The 26260-nt window shown below is 38.7% G+C and overlaps 1 protein-coding gene across 2 annotated transcripts; it reads right to left on the reverse strand.

Moving 5' to 3' along the window:
- Positions 1-2921: 2921 nt before the first annotated feature.
- znf831 (zinc finger protein 831) lies at positions 2922-19491 on the reverse strand. 2 transcript variants are annotated; one of them, XM_034314380.2, is made up of 4 exons: positions 18928-19491; positions 11979-16366; positions 6135-6319; positions 2922-4875 (listed from the first exon to the last, which is right to left on the reverse strand). In XM_034314380.2, exons 2-4 carry the CDS (start codon positions 16318-16320, stop codon positions 4144-4146), a joined length of 5259 nt encoding a protein of 1752 aa, XP_034170271.2. In that variant the 5' UTR covers positions 16321-16366; positions 18928-19491; the 3' UTR covers positions 2922-4143. The 2 variants fall into 2 exon arrangements, with proteins under 2 accessions (XP_034170271.2, XP_026788548.3); XM_026932747.3 differs by having other exon boundaries at positions 2922-4872; positions 18928-19489.
- Positions 19492-26260: the final 6769 nt, after the last annotated feature.

Consider the following 26260-nt stretch of genomic DNA (forward strand, 5'->3'; position numbering starts at 1 on the left):
GTTGCCGTTCTCACAAACTTTGACTTGAACCTTGACTTTTGTTTAAAGTGGCATTAAGACCTGAATTTGTGGTGCAGACACAACACTCGTCCAGGTGCACTAAAAACCTCAGTGCAAAAATAAAGTAGCCATTTTAACAAGCCATTTTATATGGTGATACATAAATGACCAAATCACCACACACACACACACACACACACACACACACACACACACACACACACATATATATATATATATATATATATATATATATATATATATATATATATATATATATATATATACATACACACACACACATATATTTAAATATATATATATATATATATACAGTCAGGTCCATAAATATTGGGACAGTGACACAGTTTTGGTAATTTTGCCTCTGTACACCACCACAGTGGATTTGAAATGAAGCAGTCAAGATGTGACTGAAGCGTAGACTTTCAGCTTTAATTCAAGGGGTTTAACAAAAATATTGCATTAACCGTTTAGGAATTACAGCCATTTTTTACAGAGTTCCTCCATTTTCACAGGCTCAAAAGTAATGGGACAAACTAATATAATCATAAATATTAGGATTATTTTTATTACTTGGAGGTAAATCCTTTGCAGTCAATGACTACCTGAAGTCTGGACCCCATGGACATCACCAAATGCTGAGTTTCCTCCCTTGAGATGATTTGCCAGGTCTTTACAGCAGCCATCTTCAGTTGCTGCTTGTTTGTGGGTCTTTCTGCCTTCAGATTTGTCTTCAGTAAGTGAAAAGCAGCTCAGTTGGGTTGAGGTCAGGTGACTGACTCGGCCATTTAAGAACATTTAATTTCCAAGCTCTTGGGCTGCTCTCACAGTATGTTTTGGGTTGTTATCCATCTGTACTGTGAAGCGCTGTCCTATCAGTTTTGCAGCATTTGACTGAATCTGAGCAGAAAGTATAGCTCTGTACACTTCAGAATTCATCCTGCAACTTCTATCAACAGTCACATTATCAATAAACCCCAGTGACCCAGTTCCATTGGCAGCCAAACATGCCCATGCAATAACACTGCCTCCACATGTTTGACGGATGATGTGGTATGCTTTGGATCATGAGCCCTTCCTTTCCTTCTCCATACTTTTCTCTTCCCATCATTCTGGTACAAGTTAATCTTGCATCAGAACTGGTCAGGCTTTTTTTTAGAGGTTTTTTAGCAAAATCTAATCTGGCCTTTGTGTTCTTGAGTGTTACCAGTGGTTTGCATCTTGAGGTAAACCGTCTGTATTTACATTCATGGAAGTGGCTCTTGATTGTAGACTTTGACAATGATAGGCCTACCTCCTCCAGAGTGTTCCTGACTTGGCTAGATGTTGTGAAGGGGTTGTTCTTCAATAAGAAAAGAATTCTGCAATCATCCACTTTAGTTGTTTTCTGTGGTCTCCCAGGCCTTTTGGTGTTGCTGAGGTTGCCAGTGCATTCCTTCTTTTTAAGAATGTACCAAATTGTTGATTTGGCCCTCCTAAAGTTTCTGCTATCTCTCTGATAGGTCTGTTTTGGTTTTTCAGCCTAATGATGGCCTCCTTCACTTGCATCAACACCTCTTTGGACGGCATATTGAGAGTGCCCATGAACAGCTACCAAATGCAAATTCAACACTTGGAATCACCTCCAGACCTTTTATCTCCTTAATTTATCGTTATATAAGGAGGAAACAGGCCACAGCTGGCCATGAAACTGCTTATCAGTCAATTGTCCCATTACTTTTGAGCCTGTGAAAATGGAGGGACTCTGTAAAAAATGGCTGTAATTCCTAAACGGTTAATGCAGTATTTTTCTTGAAGCCGTTGAATTAAAGCTGAAAGTCTACGCTTCAGTCACATCTTGATTGCTTCATTTCAAATCCATTGTGGTGGTGTACAGAGGCAAAATTACCAAAACTGTGTCACTGTCCCAATATTTATGGACCTGACTGTATATATATATATATATATATATATATATATATATATATATATGTTGATTAACACTATAATATGGCCAAACCTTGTGGACACCTGAAAGCACACTTGACCATCACACTCATATGTTTTTGTTGAACATCCTATTCCAGATTTAGTCCCTCTTTGCTGTTATAATAACCTCCACTCTTCTGGGAAAGCTTTTCACTAGATTTTGGAGCGTGGCTGTAGGGATTTGTGTTCATTCAGCCACAAGAGCATTATTGAAGTCAGTCACTGATATTGGTGAGGAGGTCTGGAGTTCAGTGGGTGTTCCAGTTCATCCCAAAGGTGTTCAGTGGGGTTGAGGTCAGGGCTCTGTGCAGGACACTCGAGTTCTTCCACTCCAACCTTCACACACCATGTCTTCATGGAGCTCGCTTTGGGCACAGGGGCACTGTCATGCTGGAACAGGTTTGGGCCTCTTAGTTCCAGTGAAGGGAAGTCGTAATGCTACAGCACACAAAGACGTCCTATACACTTGTGTTTTTCCAACAGAACTACATATGGGTGTGATGGTCAAGTGTCCATATATTTTTGGCCAAATATTATACTTATATTTTATGTAAGTGGTTTTAAAAATGTTGCTGTTTTTTTCAAGGCATGTTTCTCAAAGAAGCTCTGTTCATTTTTTCCCTTTTCCTTTCCTTTGGGCAAGCATTTAACTAACTCTATTCGCAGCAGACAAGATGACAGTGGAGATAGCTCCCCATTGCCTTTGTGTCTAAATAATGATGAATGACACTTTCCAAATGGCACCACTCCGAGGTCACCGTGAAATGTAGATGGAGGATGAAGCTCTATCTGGTCTCTCAAAGCTTTAGCTAAACTTTTTATAAGTACAATATTATTACACTTTTACTGACAAAGTTCTTGTTCCTTATTTCCTTTTTTTGCATGTCTAATATTGTATGAGAAAAGCATTTTAATTAACAATATATCTGAAGTGGTCTTTCAACATTTTGTAATTTTATTAGTTAAATGACAGGGGGTAAATTGGGGTTTACAATTATCAGTCAAACCTTTGCTTACAAATGACTGACATTTAACAGCAGCCTGATAAACAAAGCAGAAAGACGGGAAAATATGGTAATGACGACTTGATGTGTTTACAATCATTACGGCAATGTCAAAGGCTAAATCTCTTGTCTGTTAAATCTCTTACGCCTGAAATCCTCACTGTGCTTATGACCGATCCCTGTGGAACTCCAGTGACTGTGGGAATGCAGCTTCATGCATTCACGCCCTGTTTTCTGTGGTTGAGAAAATTTGAATCATGTTTCGGAAGTAAGTGCATTCCTTTGTGTTTGCTGTATCTCTCGTTCAGCATTTGGTGTTAGCTTGGATAAAAATGCAGCCAGATGTGCAAAATACATTAACAAACCAAAAATGCAACAGCAAATCCGAAAATACAGTAACAAAACAAAAAGCACTTTCAGAAACACAAAATTTAAAAACAGAAAGAATAGGTCCTTTAGTGTTGTAATGTAATGCCACTGTCTGTATCTATATCTGTTTAGTGCTAAATATTCATATCTGTATTTGGATTTAAGCCCAAAGTGGGTGTGGCCTAAACTGGAAGTGTAAATGGGCCCAAGCTGGGAATACACCTCAGATGGGAAGCCAGTCCATCGCAGGGCACCGTGAACACTCACATTCACACCTAGGGGCAATTTAGCATAGCCAGTCTACCTACATGTTTTTGGGAGGTTGAAGGAAACCGGAGAACCCAGAGTAAACCCACACAGGCACAGGAAGATCATTCAAAACTCTGTACAGACTATAACCTGAGCTCAGTAACTTGCAGAACACCCCTTCTGCTTCTCACCCCAGAAGCGGTATCTGAGTACATAGCTGTATACTACTAATATTGAACTGGGGACCCTGGAGGCTGTGAGTTGATATCATCACAGAGTGAATGTCACCCAGAGTAAATTCATGTAGGTTCATATTTCCTGTTACTCTAAACATCCTCCAGGTCTCCGTCTTCTATCATCTCTCAGACTGATGTAGAGTGTAGCCAATCAGCAACGAGCATGTGATGCTCACTAAGGACCTCCCATTTCCATTTTGAGTTAATGTTGTTAATGCTGTTGCGTTTTTGGTTTTGCTGTCATGGTTATGGTTTGTTAATATGTTTTGCCACCATAATCTCATCAGCGTATGGTTTTACTCAAGTTCAATAACTAGTTTTCCCTCATCGTCGCTGCTGCTGGACCTCTCCTCCTCCTCCATGTAGCTGTGTGGAGCATTAGGATCTGTAGGGTTACTCTGTATGCTGGATGTACATGTTGGATTTGGATGTATGCAAGAGCTGTTAGTCTGGTTTGAACATGAAGGACGTGTGTATGCTGGTGCGGTTTTTATTATCTGACAGTGTTCCGTGTTGCAAGGCGATATCATGCAGGGTTCATTCAGCATACTGATTTGTGCTGTTCCATCTGTTTCTTGCTCTGGCAATGGCCTTTGCACTTGCAAGCTTGTTGAATGAATCAGTCCCTTTGCAGAGTTTTTGGTTTGTGTCTCTTTTTGGACCTCCTTCTGAATGGCATTCACCAAAAGGGGATGAGCCAAGAGATGCCTCACGTCACCATGTCCTCTGGATAATGATGTAAAACTTTTACAATGTCCAAGAGGAGCGTGCTCCTTCACTTTTGTGTTACTTTGGTGAGTTTGTTTTGGAGCCGCTTGAGCACTGGGACTGTTTTCTCTAACATGACGTTTGTTGGTGTGACACTTGCTTTCAGGTGAAGGGTTGGTTATTCCACAGATTGCCGATGTAGTGCTGATGGAAACAAGCTCAGGTGATGCTGCGTTGATGTTAGTCACGTGTTGGGATGTGGAAAGGTCCGGATGTGGTTTCACTGTTGTGTGGTAGCTTTCAGTGCATTTTGCCTCCTGCTTGAAACACAGATACATGAAAACACAAAACACAGGCTGAATAATGTCAGAATCTCAAAACGTGATATTATTCACTTCATAGAGTAAATAGTCAAAAGGGAGGAGCACTGTGTTGTGCCTGTAACACACCCTGCCCGCCATTTATACCTTTAAACACAAACAAACTTGGCAGCATTATCTAAGCTACCTAAAAACAACACTGTGCTAAAGTTAGGCAGCTTTGTAATTCGTTACATTCCCAGCAGCGCTATGACTATCAGCTGCTTGACCAGCTAACTAAATAAGTAACTACAACCAAGTTCTTGCAAGTTAGCTAATATTATGTCATTCTATTATGTTGCGTAATTCAAACCAATTATTTGGCTAGCTAACATTAAATCCAGTAGCTGAGTTTGCAGACTAGCTAATATTAGGCTAACAGTTACCTTGTGTAATTAAACCAGTTTGCTAGCAAGTGTTAGTCTTCCCCTACCAGGATGGTAGGTAAAAGTGAAAGGCAAACTTATCTAACATTTCCTGATTATGAATTCATGATAAAACAAATCGAAGATTGTTAAGCCCATCTTTAGATATTTTTACAAATTTCAAGTTTGAAATTCTCAAATTATTGAAAATTATTTTGCATATTTCAGCATTTGTTTCTATAAAGAAGCAAAATAATCAAAATAGGCTTAATATTAATACTTAATTTGTTTTATAGTGATGTCATAACAAAAAATATTAGTTAAATTTCCCTGTTTTCAAGATATTTACATGAAAATGACACCAATGAAAGAAATAAATGCACAAATCATGCATAGTAAGGTGTTAATACCAAAAATTGTGCACAACGGTATTCAGACCTCGGATGTAGCTACAGAATTAACCACTAGTTGTGGCTTGAGTTTTGGGGCAGAGTTTTCTGAACACAAAGGCATGTCTCAGTTACTTCTTAAGTTAACTTAAGTAGATTTTTCTTGTGTGATATTGGCTTTAGCAAGGTTGTAAATACATTTAAAAAAACTATGGAATACTATTTTTGGCCAATATTAAATACATAAACGTGGCACTGTTAATTAACGAATCATATAATCCTGAATGCTTTGGGGAAAAAAACCATCTCGGACATCTCTACTCAAGAAAAATCTGGCAGCCTCATCAGCGTGAACTACACTTAGGTCATTTTAATATAATAATCTGACTGGATCAGAGAAGTTATTGATGTAACTTTTGTAGTTAAGTCACTGACTCTCCTGGAGCTCCTCTCTCTTTTCTCTCACCTCTCTTTTGTTTTCCACAGCATCCTCCTCCTGTTTTGTCCATGTGCTCTTTGTGTCCCTTGTCCCCACCCATTCTGTTCCATCTCCTCCTGTGCTCATAGATTCCAGGGGGATCCACTTCTGTCTCCCTGTCCCAGCCTCCCACTGGAAGTTTAAGCTTTGGAGAGAACAGCTCACGGGAGGCCCTAAGGGGAGAATAAATTAATTCCAGTTGTTTCAAATCTCTGAAAAACCTTCCACAGCTTGCAGAGTTCTGTAGCCGAAGCTTGGCCTCGCCTCACCTCGCATTTTCCCTGAGGTATCAGCGCATAAGCTCCAAAGACTGAATTCCACAAAGTTAATGCTTTCACTTAGCTAGCGCCAAGACAGGTTGAGGTGTAAGTATCTTGTTTTTAACACCTCCTTCACCCAAGAGCAAAGTGGAATACGCAGCCAGAGCAGACTGGCTGCTGAAAAAAGTAATTAACAGTAGAGTTGGATACACTTTTGTTGTCTTAATGTTGCCTTAAAGAAGATTCAATCATCTACTATGCACATAAAATAGGATAAAGAATAATAATAAATAACATGACAAATGACTTAACAATTTATATCAGGCAGCCTATGAGGAATGAAAAACGACTATGCTTACCATCCGAAGTGTTTTATACCCCCTTATACCACAGCACCTTTCCAGTGTGTGTATATATGTTTATTAATTCAAAAATCAAATGTGCTTTTTATAATTTATTTTTAGACTTAGGCTTAATTTATTTGGAGCATCATCCATACAAGTCCCTGTGAATGAGAGATAATGAATAAAATGAATAAAGATGCATGCATTAATATAAACCTGTGATTTGAATTACAATCGAAACTACACCTTTCTGACCAATCAGATTCCAGAATTCAGCAGCGCAGGTATAGAAACAATTATTTGCTCAGATTGTCCAGGTAATGATTGCTTTGTTTGAACTCTTGCGCGTGCCTCTGTGCTCTAAGTGGAAGCTCAGGTCATGTCGGTCATTTGTAATGGAGACAGTCAAAATAGAAACCTCCCAACCCTAAGGCCAGTGCTCAGACCTCCATGCTGGACCCTCTGTCCACTCCTTGATATCTAATCCATCATACTCACTTAAAGGAGGCTAGAAGGCTAAAAGGCAATGGAGGAGGCTGGTGCAGAAATAAAAACGTCTCCTTACAGATTTATAGGAACATATACCGGAAAGAGCAAAAGACTGATCAGAGTGAAGAATGCTTTAAATAATCAGGCTTATCAGGAGAAAAAGGGAGAGGTTTTGTTTATTCTTAGCCCTTCTGATCATCCTTTGACCTTTCTTATTTTTGTTGCTGTGACTAATTCATGTGGCCTGTGACCTATGGAAAGGGAATCTCCTTGGAACTGCCACAGGGCAAGTCAACACTGTTAAGACTTAGAAGGATTAAATGTTATTCTTAAACAAGATTCTGATATTGAATGACTGTGAATGATCAGGAAGAGGTCATTGTAAGAGCATATAAAGGTAAAAGACTATAAAAACTATAGACTACAAAGGAAGAGAGGATAAACAAATCAACCTGACATTCCCACTTTACTAAAAGTGTGCTGATTTAACACAGTCTGTTTTGATATCTTGATATCCCAGTGTCTTCCAAAAATACACGGATTTCTTTACCATTAGAAGTGTAATTAGGAATTATCCGTATAACAGTGCAAGAGACTAGCATTGTAATCACATTTCTGTTATTTGACCTAAAATAAGAATGCTGAAATGGTTAATAAATGTGCAATGTTTCTGACTTGAAATTAACAAGATTTATTGAAACTAAAACTAGTTCCATAATCATTATTCCTTTGACAATAACATTAAAAGCATAAAATTCTTTCCTTCACTCATTTGATTTGTTATCCTAATGAAACCACAAATTAATTAGAATAATTAATTAATTATAAATTTACCACAGCGCTGTTGAATTCTTGATTCTGGCTGGTCAGAAGGTGCTGATTAATTTTCTATAACAGTAGCTCTGACAATAATCCCAGTTACAAATCAGAGGTTTGTATTAATGCACTTGTTTTAATATGTTATTGTTTCTATAGAAACAGCTTATGCCACAGTGTAACAGATGCTCCACATAATCTAAGACTAATAATAATCAGATTTAAAAAAAAGTTCTGTTATTTAACATAGAAAAAATGTGTAATCCTTGATATGCTGAAGGTTTCCTTGAGGAGATGTTTATTTAACATTGATGGAATGAATCACCACTGTCAGCGAATCGCAACAGTCTGCAAGTTTTCCGCATGGGAAAGTCTTCAGGACAGAGGAGTCTGTGGTTTCTCAGTAACATGATAAGCTGCTTTTTTTTTTTTTTTGTCTTATTAACTTCAAGAGAGAGAAAAAAAGAGAGTCTGGTGAGGGAATGACTATTTATAGCTGCTATAATGTAAGTGAGAACAGGAACTAACTGGTTTCTTGGACACTAGACAATTGTAAATGGGTAAAAAGTATAACTTTGTTCTTTATGAAGTAGAAAATTGTAATCATTGGAAAATAATCAACATCAGGAAACATGTCCAGGAAAAATGTTATAGGTAAATAATGACCATTTCGCAACAGCCGACAACACGCCACCCCTTTGCTGATTATTTTCCAATGACAGCCAGTTATTTTATTCTTTACATATAGTATAATTTTCACCTAAGATTCATTTCACTCTATGAAACGCCCTGTCTGTCAATTAATATAATAAGTTAAAAATCTAATGAATGTCTTTAAACTACGAAAACCAAACATATGAAATTCATGGCATATTTTGCCAATTAATATTGCCAAGTATTCTTTACATAATCTAATGCACTATTAATCAATCTGGAGTGATATATGTGAGCAATTCACTCCATAGTAGTCAGTAGTCTTATGGGAGAAAAGGCTATAAACTCCACCACCAGCCTCTATAAAATAGGCCAAGTAAGTGGTGGAAAGTAAATTTCTTTGTGGTACACAGTAGGAGCTGTTGTGCAATAAATGTACATTATGTACAGCTGTCCTGATTTTCTGCAGATGCCCCTCAATAGATGTATGTAATAGACAATTTTGACAAATATGAGTTGTTTTTCTTAGATCTCTTCTTCCCCCTCTCTCTTTTAAATTATCTACGAGCTTAAAAAGATGAAATCATTTGATGTTTCGTCCTGCTTAAACTTAAATGCTTAAATTTAAAAAATAAATAAATAAGTAAAATAAATTGAAATAAATAAATCATTTTTAGTCCATGGTAAACATGATTGCAAGGGCAAAATTGTTCTGTCTGTAATTGTGTAAGTGGAAAAGAACTTGTGAAATGATTGTCAGTTGTCTCCACCTTGTGGAGATATGCAGTTACTCTTAGGTTTGTCTTTATAAAGGTGCATGCTAACACTTGTTATTAGCTTGAAAATAGTTATATGGCTAACCACATGCTGTTCAGACAGAAGAAGAAGAAGCAACCAACATGTTGTTTTTTCCCTGCTCCAAGCACTACCATGACCATTTGTGGAGGTTTTTGTACCTTCTTCCTATAATATTTATTGCTTTTACATTGCATTAGTTTCTGTTCTGATAATTATTAGTTGTGGTACAATGGATATAAAAGGTCTACACACCCCTGTTTAAATGGCAGATTTTTGTGATGTTAAAAAATGAAACCAAGATAAATCATGTCAGAACTTTTTCCACCCTCAGTGTGAAATTACAACATATAAAAATGAAGGGAAAAATGAACATTCAGTCTCATGATCAAAAGTAAATATCATATAGCTGTCATCAATGAAATTATTCTGATTAAGCCCAAATAAAGACCAGCTGTTTCTGTAGGATTTTCTTCACATCTTCTTGGGTTCATTTGACTGCTGAAGCCGTGGTCCGCAATGAGCTTACAAAGCACGCATGGTATCTCACTTGTTGAAAGGTATCGATGAGGTAAGGGGTAAAAAAGAATTTCCAAAACATCAGAGGTACCATGGAACACCGTGGAGGCAATTATCAACAAGTGGAGAAAATGGAGCACCGCAGTGACATCACCAAGAACAGGACGTCCCTCAAAAATTTATGAAAGGACAAGTCAAAAACTTACTAGGGAGGCTGCCAAGAGATATTTGACAAGTACTGAAAACTCTCTGCATGTAACAACAATCTCTCATATTCACATGTCTGGACTATGGGGTAGGGTGGCTAGATGGAAGCCCTTTCTCACAAAAAAACATCCAAGCTCAACTAACCCACCACAAACCATGTGGCAAAATGTGTTATTGTCTGATGAGACCAATTCCAAAAGGTATGTTTGGTGCAAAAAAAAAGCACATCACCAAAAGAACACCATGCCCATGGTGAAGCATGATGGCGGCAGCAACATGCTTTAGGGCTGCTTTTCTTCAGCCAGAACTGGGGCTTTTAACAAGGTGGAGGGAATCATGAATAGCTACAATTACCAGTCGATTTTAGTGCAAAACCTTCAGGTGTCTGCTAGTAAGATGAAGATGAAAAGGAATTTCACCTTTCAGCACAACAATGACCCAAAGCATACATCCAAATCAACTAAGGAATGGCTTAACCAAAAGAAGATCTATGTTTTTGATTGGTCTAGCCAGAGCCCAGACCTGAATCCAACTAAAAATCTGTGGGGTGACCTGAAGCAGACTGTGCCCAGGAGATGCCCTTACAATTTGACGGCTCTAGAATGTTTTTGCAAGAAAAAGTGGGAAAACATTACCAAGTCAAGCTGATAGACTCTTACCCAAAAAGACTGAGTGGTGTAATAAAATCAAAAGGTGCTTCAACAAAGTATTAGTTTAGGGGTGTGCACACTTATGCAACTAGGTTATTGTAAGTTTTTTATTTTTCCTTTTTTCTCTAAAAATGTTTCTGATTGTTTTTCACATAATTTTCATACGTTATAATTTCACATTGAGGGTGGAAAAAACTTCTGACATGATTTATCTTGGTTTCAATTTTTTACATCAGAAAAACCTGCCATTTTAACAGGGGTGTGTGGACATTTTATATCCGTTGTATATCCAGAGGTGTGTCAAGGTTTTTTAGACAAGGGGGAACAGAGATGTGCATCTGTTATGGGACCGGTCTGGCCTGTTTTATAGAAGTTATTGGTTTTAGTTTCTTTTCTTATGCCTTTAACAGTCCATATTAACGTTGCTGGTTTGCATATGACCACAATGATCACCTTTTCTAAATCTTTAAAAAGTCATTAAAAAAGATCCACTTAAAGTGTACAGTAAATTTTTAGTTATTTATTGGAGTCATAGAACTTTTTATTCGTGTACTTTGCACCCACAGACCACATTATTGTTTTCTAATTGTTATTAGACTGAAGTTGACATTCTTTATGGATCAGTTGTTTTTGCTGAGCTGATAAGAAATGAATAATAATTATAATAATTTTGATGGGTAATGTTGGGTTGTGATTTCCACCTCTGTAACCTAAAAAAATGCAGACCCCCAGGCTATTCTTCATGGACCCCTGGGGTCCCCAGAAAAAGTGATATATAGAATATAATTATAGTTATATAGAATATCTGATCTCTTCCTTGGTGCAGAATAAATGATCACATAAAGACATTACTATACTGGCTTCATAGTTGCTCTATAGTTCTTAATACTGATGGGAACTCCAGTAGTACTATTATTATATTAAGTAGCATTGTGTCTACATGAATTGCACTGAATTAATACATTTCTCAGAGATTGGATTGGCAAACCATGTGGTATACCTAATTATTAAATGTTGACAGTTCCCTGCTACTGAAAATGTGCTCCAGTTTATGGACGTTCCCAACAGAATCATGTCTGGATAAGTTTTTGAACTCACCTGTGAATGAATCCTGATTGATGTGAGGCATTCCACCAGGGTCCAGTGCACATTTCTTATTTTCCTCTTCAAGACAGGTGGACACTGGCCCATGTGACTGAAATTGAGCACTGGTCATATGAGCAGTCCTAGATGTGATTGGCTTGACTTCTTCAGTTTTAGACCAGTCTTGTTGGGCTAAATGTTGTCCGGATTGATTTTCTTCATACTTTAACCTGTCTCCACTGCATGCTCCTGTCTGGTTTAAAGGTTGTCGTGGACATACCCGGCACGCTAGTACACTCCGTGAGCTGATCGTTGTTGCCGTGGCTGAGAAGTCGCCTAATGGCTGACAGGATTTGGGTTGGATCGGTTCATCTTGGTTTGAAGCTGAAATAGGGGTCACTGGTCGAACCAGAACTGAAGATGGCACAGAGATACATGATGTGTTTGTTTCAGCCGTCTGTTTTTCTACTGATTTTGTTAAGAGAAGTGATTTCTGCTGTTGAACAGTCGTTTGCACAGGTTGATGACTTGGGCTTCTTTCAGATATTTCTGGAAAAGTTGCAACTTTTACTTTCAATGATTTGCCCTCAGAGGATGTTGCTGCACTGTTGGTAGAAGCCAGAGTTGTATGAATCATCCCATGGATAGCTGTAGTGTCTTGACAACTTTGCTGAATGCTGCATATTATGGAAGTTGAATAGTTTCTCAAGATCTGGTCATGCACAGAAGATTTGCTTACCTCTGCCTCACTTTTTGCAGTGGATTTGTCTGCTGAAGGTTTGCTCAATTTCTCGCTAGGCTTTTGTTTAAGATATGATCTAGAACTAATACCACACCCTGCAGTGTCTGGGTCTTTTGGCACCGTACTGTCCTCAGGTGTTGAACTTAAAAATTTACACTGTTGTCCCAATGCCCTGCTATCCAGTAAAGCTGAAACGTCATGCTCTGACTTGGAAGTTGACCTTGAAATAACCCCTTTAGTGCCAGTGTTTGTTAAATAACCATCTTGAGCACTTTTTGTAATCTTTGCCTTGTGTTCTGTAACTGTTGATCCAAATGACCTGAGTGTTATGTCTGGGATGTTGCTGAGCACACTCCTGTTTACATTCCCCTGTTCAACAGCTAACTTTGTTCCTGTATCACCAGAGCATTGTTTATGTATTTCCTGTGAAACACCTGTTTGGATTGTGTGAGTCCCAGACGTTTCTGGATCTTTGCTGAGCAAACAATGACTTCCAGTAGTTTTATAGTCCTGCGTTTCAATCTGCGGTTCTATCAGCGCAAGCTGCTCATCTGAAATGAGTTGCATGACTATCTGGAGGTCTGCTGTTTGCACGTAAAAAGTGTCCTGAGATCCCTGGATCTCAGTGCTGCTTATCTCCAAAGGGATGCCATCTTTAGAGCTCGGAAGTGCCGGTGCAGGTGTAACTCCAGGTGATTGTGTTGGGATCACTACAGATGTAACAGGATTGTCTTGTACAGATGCCACATTTCCAGCATAGACCTGGCTGTTTTTTGTTGATGTAGATGAGTGACAAACTGGTGAGATTGAGCTATGTGTTGTATTAACAGTGACACTCAGGTCTGTGAATGCTAACGGAGATGCTAATGAGACTGATGCTGTAGAGGTGTAGGTCGATGTGTTGGCATTTGAATTCTGGCAACTGTACACGGCAGGTGTCATAGATGTTGCCTTTGTTATGGCTGTTATACACAAAGTACCTTGCTCATGTCCAGGGGACATAACAGTCACTGTCGACTGGTTTTGTGGTGTGGATGGTGAAGTTGTTTCAGGTTGCTGATTCAGACTAACATTCTGTTTGAGTGAAGACGGATTCAGTGAGGAACCTTTGCCAAGACAAGGATCTGACATGCCATCTGTCGAACCAGGAATCTTCAGCTGGTACATGGGAAGAAAGCTGGACTTGGCTTGAGAAACCGAGGAGATGCTGGAGGAGGCAGAAGGAGACGCAGATGTCCCACTCATATTGGCCACAAAAAGCGGAGAACTGTGCCTCTTGAAAAGGATCTGTCTCTGATTTGAGGAGGAAGACAGATTGGTGAAACTGCCTTGTCTGTTAAGACTTAACCCATTGTCCCTCTGCAGTGAAGTTAGGCTTGACTTTTGGGGCACATCACCACTATCTGGTTGTAGTGATTGACATAGGTTGGCGTTTACCTGTCGACTCGCACGTTGTTGCATTCTTATTAGGGCTTCTGTATTTTCGACAAAGGCTGAAAGATGTTCCTCTGTCCTTTGCTTTTTCCTCTCTGAAGGTATTGGAGTTGAAAGCTGTGTTTCTGGTGCTCTGCCTTTTTCTTCTGTGCCTTTTATTGCATTCATCACAGTATTCAAGTCTGAGCTTGGAACATTAGTTTGCTTGGTCAGACTTTGCTGGGGTTGCCCAGCTGATTGTTTCATTGATGTGTTTTGCACAAGTAAGTAAGAGGAAAGAACCTGGCTGGATGTCTGTGCTGTGAGGACATTAGCAACAGGAGACAGACTCGGAGCAGAGCAGGAAGTATAGCTCACAGATACAGATGCAGACGTATTGCTATCTTTCTGTTGGCTTATTTGAATCCCCTGACTTTCAGTTTGCTCAGGGCTAAGTGTGGACTTTCTGCTCTTTAATACAGAGTCCTTCTCTGTGTTGTAGAGCTTCTTGAATGTACCACCTCCATACATGTACCATTTATTGTAGGCAAATTTTTGTGCTTTCTTCCTACGACATCTTTTGACAACCGACTCTGATGCCGTGTCAGTGCAGTCTCCATCAGAACTGAGGCTACTAAGACTGCCTCTTTCCATTGGAGAACGTTCCACTGCTGATAAACCATCCACTGCTACTTGTCTGACCAGTGAACGATGGCTGGGTGTGTGTTGATCTAATGACTTAATTGGGTAGATATGTCCTGCACTACACCTCCTGCTCAAAGGAACATTGTCTACTTCATAAGGCGAAACCGTCATTTCACTGTTCTGATTGCCCACGCTAAATGGTAAAGAACTGCTTCGGGTTAATGGTGCATGTTCCAAGCTGGTAGAATGCTGTGTAGGCATAGAGCTGTAAAAAGCCCTACCTTTTCTGTCTTGCGTTTGCGAACCGGATACTTGGTGTTTGCTGCTTCTTATTTCAAAATGGAATGAGTCTTTGTAAGTGTACGGCATGGGAAGATCGATGCTGCCTTGTTTCGACAATACCGTCTTCCTCGGCCGCACGTTCACTAGATGCCGGTCGTCCATTACCACACTGTTTTTGGAGATCAGCTTCAAGATGTGTTCCTCTAGCTTTTGTTTATCCTGAAGTGACACTTTGCTTTTGATGTCATCAGTTCCCACATCTGAGAGTTTCTCAGCGGTTTCTGGTTCTTCCAGTTCCATGCTGGGATCGTGCAAGGTAGTGCCAGGACTGGAGGTTGAGTGTTGTTCATTGCTTTCACCGAAGCCGGAGTCTGTGCTGTCATGGCTTTGAGGCTTAGGGAAGAGTGCCTCCTGCCTCTGAAGAGGAGTACGATTTGGAGTCAGTGGAGCACGTCCATCTCCATTTGGGCTTTTTGCCTGTATTGGTGCAGCATCAGATGATAATTGAGGTACCCTCTGGGTTACAGTATGTGAATTTACTTGTTGCCCATGTGCTGGTGAAGCAATAACTCCAACCACTGCAGCTTTGCATAAAGCCCTCTCTGTCTCAGAGCCTGTCTTGACCTCGTCTGAACTACCTGTGCTCATTGCCGCAGTGAGACGAACACCATCATTCCTGTTTGTGTCACCTGAATCTTCATTTTGTAATTCCAGTGAGGGACTAGAGCAATTCTCTCTTGAGCTCTCAGTGCTCTCCTGGCTGCTGAAGGTTCCCTTACCAGATTCGCTGGAGAGACGAGCATGGGCCTGGGTGCGCTTGTGTTTGTAGAGGTTGCTCTGCGTCTTAAAGGAGATGCCACAGGTGGCGCAAGGATATGGCCTCTCACCTGTGTGGCAGCGCAGGTGTTTTTCCAGCACACTGGGTTTCAGGCAGTCCCTTCCACAATGTGGGCACACATGCTTCCCCGCAGACTTGGGTCTGGAAGAAGATGCTGGAGGTTCAGGCCTCTGCTGCTGGAGACCTGCCCCACTGGCTATGTGCAGAGTCAAAAAGGGCAGAGTCTGGTTGGCATACATCATCGGCACGGACAGAGGAATGACCGCTGCATCCTGCACTGCTGCTGGCTGGGCCTGAGGGTAGGATGGCAAGCCGGACACCGCTTGGATATACATGGCTGGTAGTGGGGCCTGAACATGCGGCTCTTTCTCTCTCTGTACGGATACCAAATGCTGAGACTCAGTAGCTCTCACAAAGCCTTGCTTGCCAGTTGCCATGGTAACAGCACCCTGGTAATGTTCAGAGACCGAGCCTGCTAATTACCTGCAAAAAGGAAACAGTTTTTATTAGGCACCCCTGTTCCAGTGGTTTAAAGTATTCTTCCCTTATGAATAGGAATGCAGCTAATGTGAACACAGTTCTCAAAAGAATAACAGACATATTGCGTATCAGCAGAAGCATCATTGCAGAGAAAAGGTAATGTTCATCAGGATAGAACAGTTTTGTTATGAACAGCTACAAGGGAGACAATGAAGTATTGATAATAATTAAAAATAAGAAATTTAATTTATTTACAGATCACTTTTTATACATGGGGTAGCTCAAAATACTATAAAATTAAGTAAAAGATTTTACTTAAAAATACATACATAAATATTGACTAAAATAAAACATGCAAATATAAAGATGAAATTAAAATGAAATATATACACAATGATAGAATTTATATAAATGATAAAAAGATTAAAATAATTTTACAATAATAAACTCATGACAAAATGCTAAAGTTATCACCTGTACCAAAGTGCTTACTGGCAATTCTGATCTCACTGACCATTTTGGTGATGCTCCTGGCCAGTTATTACCAGTTATACAATAAATCCAACCAGGGAACTATCTCATCTCCTAATGGTGTTCTTACCAAACCACTGAGAACACTGAATACCTGGTTCTGGTGTGTTGGGCACTTAAAGAGAGCAAAAATATGAACCAAATGGTGTTTCTGAGGACTTGTTTCAGGAAATACCGCCCTATAAAATACTTATCAAGACATACACTGTAATCTCGAAAGGACAAGTTTACCATTTACCGGGTTAATCATGTGTCAGAAACCCACAAACTTCACCTAATTTGAATGATTTGAAACTAAGAAGCATCTGAGAAGAAGGCCAGAAGAACCTCCCATTTGCAATAAAAGCATTTTTGCTATTTGCATACTGCAGAAGCATACAGATGAAATGTAATCGGAGGCCGTACAGAGTGTGGTATAGGTATGACTCATCTTGAATAGAGCTTAAGAGCTGGTCTCATTAATATGTCCTGGAATGTGCAAGCTTTCGTGACAAAAACATTAGTGAGAAAAACTTCAACTCTTCAAGGGTGAAAGCTCTATTTTAACATCTATGTTTCCAGACACTGTTGTTATCTTAATCATTAGACTGCATTTAAGCAGGTAGGTAGTAAACAGATTCATTTAATTTAAAGTAATTTTAATTTTAAATTTAAATGTTTACTATTCACTTAAATAGTACCTAGTTTACTACTGTTAATATTATAAAATAACTGTAACATAGTAAAAGATGCTGTAAGTACCATAATCGAAGCTTAATAATAAACAAATTAAAAACGTCCTGTTATTTAACAAACAAAAATGTCTAATCGTTGATACGGTGAAGTTTTCTGTAAGGAGATGTTTACTTAACATTTATGGAAGTGTATCTGAGGTTTTTTTGAACAGTCATGGGAAAGTTTTCAGGACTTTCCAGTTTCTTGGTAAAATGACAAGCTGAGGTTTTTTTTTCATCTTATTATTTTTAATTGAGAGAAAAAAGAGAAAGGCTGGTGAGGGAACAAGTGTTTATAGTTGCTATAACATAAATAATAACAGGAAATAACTTGTTTCGCAAACGTTCCGCAACATTAAATGTAACTATAAATGGATAAAAAGTACAACGTGTCATTCATTAATTAATTAAAATTGTAATTTTTGGAAAATTGCTGTGGTATTTGTGGAATAAAACACTTCAGGATGTGTTGTTTAGGAAAATAATCAACTTCGGGATAACAGTACCTCCGCTTTGCACTGTGCTGCACATTATTTTCCTTTAACAGCATGCCCTCAAGTGTTTTATTCCTTGCGTAAGTGTTTAAACCTCAGTAGTACTGCTGTACCTGATCCCCTTGTACATGCACCCCACCCGCCCAACATACACACACACACACACACTCACACACACACACCCACACACCCACACACACACACACACACACACACGCACAAACACACAAACACACACACACAACCCAAATAATATCAATGATATTTCCTCAGGGGTGGACAAATGATTTTGTTTTATCTTCCTAACATTTGTCTTTTTTTATTTCTTGAACTCTGTAAACTCCTTTATGTTTTACTTCCTCTGTCTGCAGCTCCGTTGTTGACTCTTGTCACTTGTCTCAAAGCTTTTCTTGCTGATCCAGACAAATGTCAAAAGTAGTATAAAAAAAACCCCCATAAACATAGGAATTGTTGTATTCTGCCATATTATTACAAATGAAAGAAAAATGGATTGCTTCCTTGAGTAAAATGGCTGATGTTTGAGCAAAATTTCTGACATCTTGACATCAGTGAACTTACAATATATGTCAAGTCACATTTCGTTACTTCTTTCAGTTCATTCGGCATTTTAATATCGAGAGACAATTAAAGCATTCTCCCTTTTAGATAACAAGAACACTACTCTTCACATATCTGTCAGTTCTTCTACTTTGAATACTATCTGTTTTCCATCAAACCGCCACGCATGTGAAGGACTTCCTTATCACCAGATTGCCAAAATTTTAGTCCGGATAAGAGGAAAGTAAGACAAAGACAAACCACTCACCAAAACTTATTTGAAAAGCTGCTCCAGGTTTCATCAATGCGCCGAGGGAATCCGTTAACTGACCTCGGAGTGCGTAATACGAGCGTGCCACCCTCTTCTGCTGAGGCCCTGTTCCTCTTTTGTCTCAGTCGTTTGTTTTAGTGATGGAGGAAATACAGGACGTCATTCATGCAAATGCGAGTAGATGATGGAGACACCACAAAGTGATGAACAAAGAGACAAAGAGAGAGATCATGCAAAGAGAAAGAGAAGTAAGAATGACTGACAATGATGATGATGATGATGGTGATGATGACGATGGAGTGATGACCATCGAAAAAAAACAGTAGAGACATGGAAAGAATACAGAACCGAAAGTGGCTACAAAATCCATGTTTAAAAAGAGGAAGTGAGCTGACATGCAGACTTACCTCGAACTGAACAAACCTCCCCATACACACACACACACACACACACACACTCTCACATGCACACACACTCTCACATTCATTGGCAGTCGCACTCAGCACTGTTAGTCAGAACCTGACTTCTGGCTCTGGTTCTCTCTCTCAGTCACTCACATACACACATACACACACCCACACATTCATACACACTCACACACATTCACACACTCACACACACACACATAGGGAAGAGAGGAGGACTGTAGCTAGCCATGTGTGGATGTAGAACATGCGCGGGTGTATTTTTCTCCTCTTTCTGTCAATTTTTTTCTTCTTCATTTTTCAAACAAGTGGTTGGCGTCTAAATTCATAATTTTTATAAAGTCGAAGAGAGGCTCCATCTGTGAACGTCTTTAAAACCTGTAATCTTTTATGACAATTATATTGAACATTTTTAAAAATTGTTTAAGATATTCAAATGAATTTCTTGTGTAGAAATAATTACAGGTGCAAATAATTCAATGAGAAATAATGTATAAACATATAGTGGGGTCCAAACGTCATTGAAAATCTGAGAATAAGCAGAAAAATTTTAGAATTGTGAACATTTTTAAACAAAGAAAATAAATGTTCAATATCTTGAATAATCAATAAGAAGATTCTCCACTATTTCTAGGTCGCTATTTAAATTTAAGAAGATTTACAATATTAACCATGTTAACTCCTTTGTACAATAGGTCAGATCTTCCTGGGGGTTTATCCCTTCCATTGACACACGTCTTCAGACGACACTCTGTTGGATTTGATCTAACATGGTTCATCAGGATTTACACAAACATATGGAGTCCATGCTAGCTCAAGTGCACTCTGAAGAAATTCTGAAATTCATGTAAATATTTATCAGATTCTGCTTTTCATCCAAGTTATTGCTGATAATATAATTTGTAATAAAAGTTTTTGTATTAAATTAGAAGCTAGTGGTCTCAGACTTTTGGACCCCACTTTACATCCTAAGCACTGAGGACATTTTTTACCCCTAAATTGATGTTATAGTATTATACTGTTGTATTCACAACTATTTCACAGGAACTTGTATGGCAGATGCTAGACATATCTAAAACTAATAATAAACCTATTAAAAATGTGTGACAAAGAAAAACATATAATTGGTGTCAGCGCTTTGTCAACACGTCTTCAGGACCGATGACTTGGGAAAGTCTTCAGAACTGATGACTTTGTACTTTCTGGTTTCTCAATAACTTGACAACTGCTTTTTTTTGTCTAATAAACATTTAAAGAGAAAAGAATCAGATGTTAGTGAGGTAACATCTGTTTTTGTAGCTGCTATTACATAAGTGATAACAGGAACCAACTTGTTTTGAAGATGTTTCACAACATTAAAGGCAATGCCCGTGAGGCGCAACAGAAAAGCAATCGCGCTATTGCCCGGAGATTGTGAGTTTGAATCCCAAAGATACCTCAGCCATTATGTGTGGTTGGGCACTATGGGCATCTGTGAGTTCATGCATGCAGAAGGGGGCAGATAGCACCTCTGAGTGTGTTACACTGCCCTGTGATGCAGCATGAGCAGCAGTACAAAAAGATGTGGATGACTGGCTTCTTGTCAGCCTCCCTGGTTGGGAGCTGTCTGTATGATAGGGAGGATATCAGCAGTATAAGAGAAAAAAAAATGCTTAAGGACATGCTGTTATAGGAAAATAATAAAGTGAAGTGTAGCCAACTATGGTGACCCATACTCAGAATTTGTGCTCTGCATTTAACCCATCCAAGCGCACACACCCAGTAGGGAACACACACCCGGACCCAGGGAGCAGTTGGGGGTTCGGTGCCTTGCTCAAGGGTCTCACCTCAGTCGTGGTATTGAGGGTGGAAGAGAGCGCTGGTCATTCACTCCCCCCACCTACAATCCCTGCCGGACCTGAGACTCGAACCCACGACCTTCAGGTTCACCTTCGGGTTACAAGTCCGAGACGCTAACCATTAGGCCACGACTGCCTAAAGCTTTATTTTCCTGTAAAAGCCCATCCCAAAGTGCTTCATTCCTTACTTATTATATCAAATGACTTAATTAGAATTATCTTCCAATATTCAGTAGACATGACATTTCCTTTTAAAGGAAGAGAGAGAAAAACCCTTATGGCCTCTACTGACTGATTGGCACTGGCTGAATCTTTCTTGTTTATCAAGCATTGTTTGGCTTCAATCTAGTGACACCATGTTGAAAACTACAAACTTTGCCATCTGCAGGCCCACAGTTTTGCTCCAGTAAGTATGTTTGCTGTCACGAGCCATTAGATTCATGACAAATCTTCAGAGTGTGTTAATTAATAGCTGTGAATCAAATGTGGTGAATAAAAAAAATTATTATAGCATCAACTTAAAAGCAATTACATAAGTGAAACTGTTGATTTTCCAAAATGTTTTTTCATGGACTCCAGTGTCTTGCAAAAAAGCAGCTTTCACTGTAAAGAACTTTCGTAAAACACACACCAGTTCAATCCAGCAGCCTGTATAGTGTTCTGGGAAAACATTCACAATACTAGCAGATTATACTGTAGTAAAGGATTTTATACTGTACAGCTGGAGTAACACTGCTGTTACTATATTGTAATAACTCATTAAAAGACCCAGTATCATTATATTATATAAAAAAATCTGAACCCTAAATACAAATCTCAAAAATTCAAATTATATGTAAATTAGGCCAAGAGTGAAGCATCTGGGATTCCCATGAAAATGTAGACACTTTCAGAATGGTCCAACTTAGCATTTAGCTCAGGGGCATTTTGGCCGAACGACCCAAATTGGACATTTTGAATTTTCTGTGACCCCAAGCCATGACATTTTGGTTTCTCCTTTGTCACACTTGTAAATTCAAAGCTTGTAAACGATTTTAGCATATTTTCATGTTCATTTTCATGGCTTCTGATGTTCCACTGAATAAGAGTCACTCAAAGTTGTTGAGGAACTAGCAGACGAAGAAATCTTTACTGAAGAACTCCTACACTAGTGCAGCATGTCAGGATAGAAAAAAAACTAAAATAGCATGTCCTCTCTTAATTTAAATGGGAATGTGAATCCTTGAAATGTTTCAAAATAGTGGCACTGAAAATCTATGTTCATAGAGTGATATTCGTAATATAAATTTGTAAAATGAATGAAAATAAACAAAAGAGCAGATTGTGAGTTTCTCTCACAACCTTATTTGTAATTCAAGTGACCCCCACATGAGGTCATGACCCCTGGCTTAGCCAATCACAGTCATGTCTATGAAGAGACATGAAGAGGAGTAAAGTTAAGTGGAGTCAAAACGGAAGATATGACCTGTAATGAGGTAACTGTATCAAGTTTGTTGAACCATCAGTGTTCTATGGAAATAGCTAAATTGCTATTCAGCAGCTAACTTTGACTGTTAGCGGCTAACGATTGCCTGCAAGCTAACATTAGCAAAGCCTAACTCTCTTGATAGCTAGAAAGTTACCTAAATTGTTACACTAGAGCATCAGGTGTTTAACATCACTGTAAGAAACATCCTATTTGAGTAAAACATAAATTGTTTATTTGTTTAGCGTCTACTTTTCATTGGGAATCCCGTAAACTGCAAAGAAAAATCACTGTCAAAATGTAAAATTATTAAATACACCATAGTAAAAATGTATTTAATATGATGTATATATAATTCAAATATACAAAATTCATATTCAGATACACTTGTCAGGTTTCAAGCTCCATACCTTCCAAGTATTCATTACAAATCATGACTAAAACATTTTTTTTTTCTTTTTTGTCCAGTTACAAATTCCATGAATGAATCGATTAGTCACATTGTTTTAAAGTACATTAAAAACAATCAGATCTATACTAACAATCAAAGAATTGTAAATTAAAGCTCAAGAAAGTTTGAAGTCAGGCATTAATTAAGAGACTGTAGAGCTTTTCACACTGTGCTTAACCCCGGGTTATCGTCATTCTAAACCCTGCTTTTAACCCTGGATAGAGGAACGTTTCACACTTGTAATTTAGAAGCAGGGTTAGAACCGCTTTTTACCCCGGGGTTATGTAACCCTGCTCCGAATCAGGGTTAGCACTGCTCTTGTGCTGTTAACCCCACATTGCGGTGCCAAACATGTACAGTGCGAAACGGTGCAGTGTTAAAAAGTTACAGGTAGATGCTTAGGAACAGATGCCCAATCAGAAACTGAACCCTTGTTGTGTAAACAGTAGTTGCAGCGTTTGAGGGAAAAATTAAAAAATGACGTCAAATGGTGACGGAAAACACGTCAGTTGGAGTGAAGAGGAGACAATGTCTGTTCAGGACAAACTGGATGGCACAGTCAGAAATGACACTACTGTACAAGTAAACACAAGTCTCTCCATGCTTAAAAGGAATTCAAAAAAAATATTCATATAATTGGCTCATCTGTGTTTTCTTTCTTTTGTCTTTTTGTCTTTGTTTTCTTGCCTTTGTGCGTCTCAGGTGTCTTAAAACAGCCAAGGAGGATTTACAGGGATTTATTTTTTTCTCACAGGTGCAAAAGCACAAGACAAGCCGTTATTTAAACCAGTCACGTGCTGTATTTATCCAATCACGGTTGTTGACACTGAAAATATGGAAAGAAGAACATTAACCCGGGGTTTAGGAGTGTACAGTGTGAAAGGTCAGATTATGAATACCCAGGATTAATTGTTGACCCCGGTTAAAGTATGAGCGGTGTAAAATGTGAAACGAGATAACCCAGGATTCCATTTACGCAGGGTTTAGAATGACCCAGGGTTAACTATTTCAAGAGTGAAAAGCCCTTGTGTGTAAGGGAGAGATGTGTGAGTGAACATGCACCAAGATTGTCCTTTCATTCCCAACTTCAGTGAAAAGAGCGTCTATCATCTCTCTCAAACTCTCTGCGCTCTCACTAACAGACAGTACAGGGTTATAAATGACTCAGGTTATTATTCACATCTATGAAGCTCATGTTCCTTGTCTTGTTTATCGCGTTATTGCAGATACACTCACCCCCACAGCTACCTCATGAGCTATTTCGATCACAAAATTATGCATGATGTTTTTTTTTTGTTGTTGTTTTTTTATTTCTCTGTAGACTACCACACGCTTATATTTCATATTGCTAATCTCACACCCAGTGGTTGACTTTTTAATTATTTTTAAGGAGTCTATGAGGGAAGATTTTAGTTATAACACTTTGTTAGCATCCTGATTCTTAAAATGGTGGTAGCAGTGTCACATTTTTATGAAATCTTTCTTAATTTTTATCAAAAATATTGATGCATTTATCAAAAACTCATTAAATGATATCAAATAACAATATTGTTATTCCCAAAGGGGAAGGTTCCTGGTTTGATCCTGAGCTCGGGTTACTGTCTGTTTGAAGTTTTGCGTGTTTTTTCCCTCCTCGCAGAAACAGGCCGGCAGGGTGACTGGTGACTCTAAATTGCCCCCCAGTGTGAATCAGTGTGTGAATGTGTGTGCATCGTGTCCTGAGATAGACTGGCATCCCATCCAGGGTGTATTCCTGCCTCACACCCAGCGTTCCTGGAGTCGGCTCCGGATCCACAAGGATAAAGCACTTACTGAAGATGAAGGAACGAACGAATGAATCCAAAGGCAATGGAAAATCTACAGGAGGGATGATTATTTCAGCCATTATTTCAGCATCGCCTTTGTTAAATTTTGATGCTAAGTGAAGTATTTGAGAGTGAGTGAGTAAAAATCAGCGTAAGAACAAAGAACCAATAAATAAAAGAAAATAAAAGAAAGAAATCAAAGTCATCTCTGTGTGATAGAATTCCAGGCCTAGATTCTTTGGACTTCTCGTCTCCAAGGCAACACCAGAGTAGTCCTCTGAAGAGATGAAGGTTTGTGTTGGCATGGTAACGGCAAACCGGGCTTGTTACACACCAGCTCCACTTTTGGCACCGGATAGAATTCGAGAGTCCGCCACAATGACTCTGATATGAACAGGCCATCATCACAGAGCAAATTAGTGCTCCCCTCTCGAATGTCATTAGCCTAACCTGGCTGCTTTGTGTGCTTACAGAGCCTCGGGCGAGGGCGGTTTTGTGTGCAGGAAGTGAGAAACTCACAGAGAGCGTGTGGGCGGGTGTTTGCTGCGATGCCGACTGTGGAGCCCCGCATCAAAACATCTTTTTCTTCTTTGTTTTTGCTCCCCCCATCAAAGTTTTCTGCTAAAGTCTCGACAAAATGCTCCACAACTCATACATGTGAGAGGACAATGACACAAGAGCAAAAAGTCCAACAATAACATTTATGATATTAATAAAAAATAATACTAACCAGAAATGTGTAAAAAGTCAAAACGATAAATAAAATATACTTCTGTAATTCATTAAAAATATTATTTCTTAGAAAGAAAGGTTTTAAAGTTAAAGTTTAAAGTTGTTTTTAGACACATTGTTTCATACATTTTCACATGTATTTTTTTCACAATTCTCATAATTCATTCACATGATTCATTTGTTTTTAAATGTGATTTTTTTTACAATTCATCTTTTTTCGCATGCAATTCTTTACATGATTCATTTATTTTCATGTGATTCTTTACACATCATTCATTTATTTTGACAGATGATTCTTTACACATGATTCATTCAATTTCACATGTGATTTGTGATTTTTATAGATGATTCATTTATTTTGACTTTTTTTACTCGATTCATGTACTTTAACTCAATTTTTTACACATTTATTTATTTTCACGTGTTTTGTGATTTTTTTTTAACGTGAGTCATTTATTTTCACATGTGATTCTTTACACATGATTCATTTATTTTCACATGTAATTTGTCATTTTTATAGATGATTTGTTTATTTTGAAGTGATTTTTTTTACGTGATTCATATACTTTAACCCAATTTTTTCACATTTATTTATTTTCACAAGAGATTTTTTT

Source organism: Pangasianodon hypophthalmus, chromosome 20 (genome assembly GCF_027358585.1).
Source record: "Pangasianodon hypophthalmus isolate fPanHyp1 chromosome 20, fPanHyp1.pri, whole genome shotgun sequence".
Lineage (NCBI taxonomy): Eukaryota > Metazoa > Chordata > Actinopteri > Siluriformes > Pangasiidae > Pangasianodon > Pangasianodon hypophthalmus.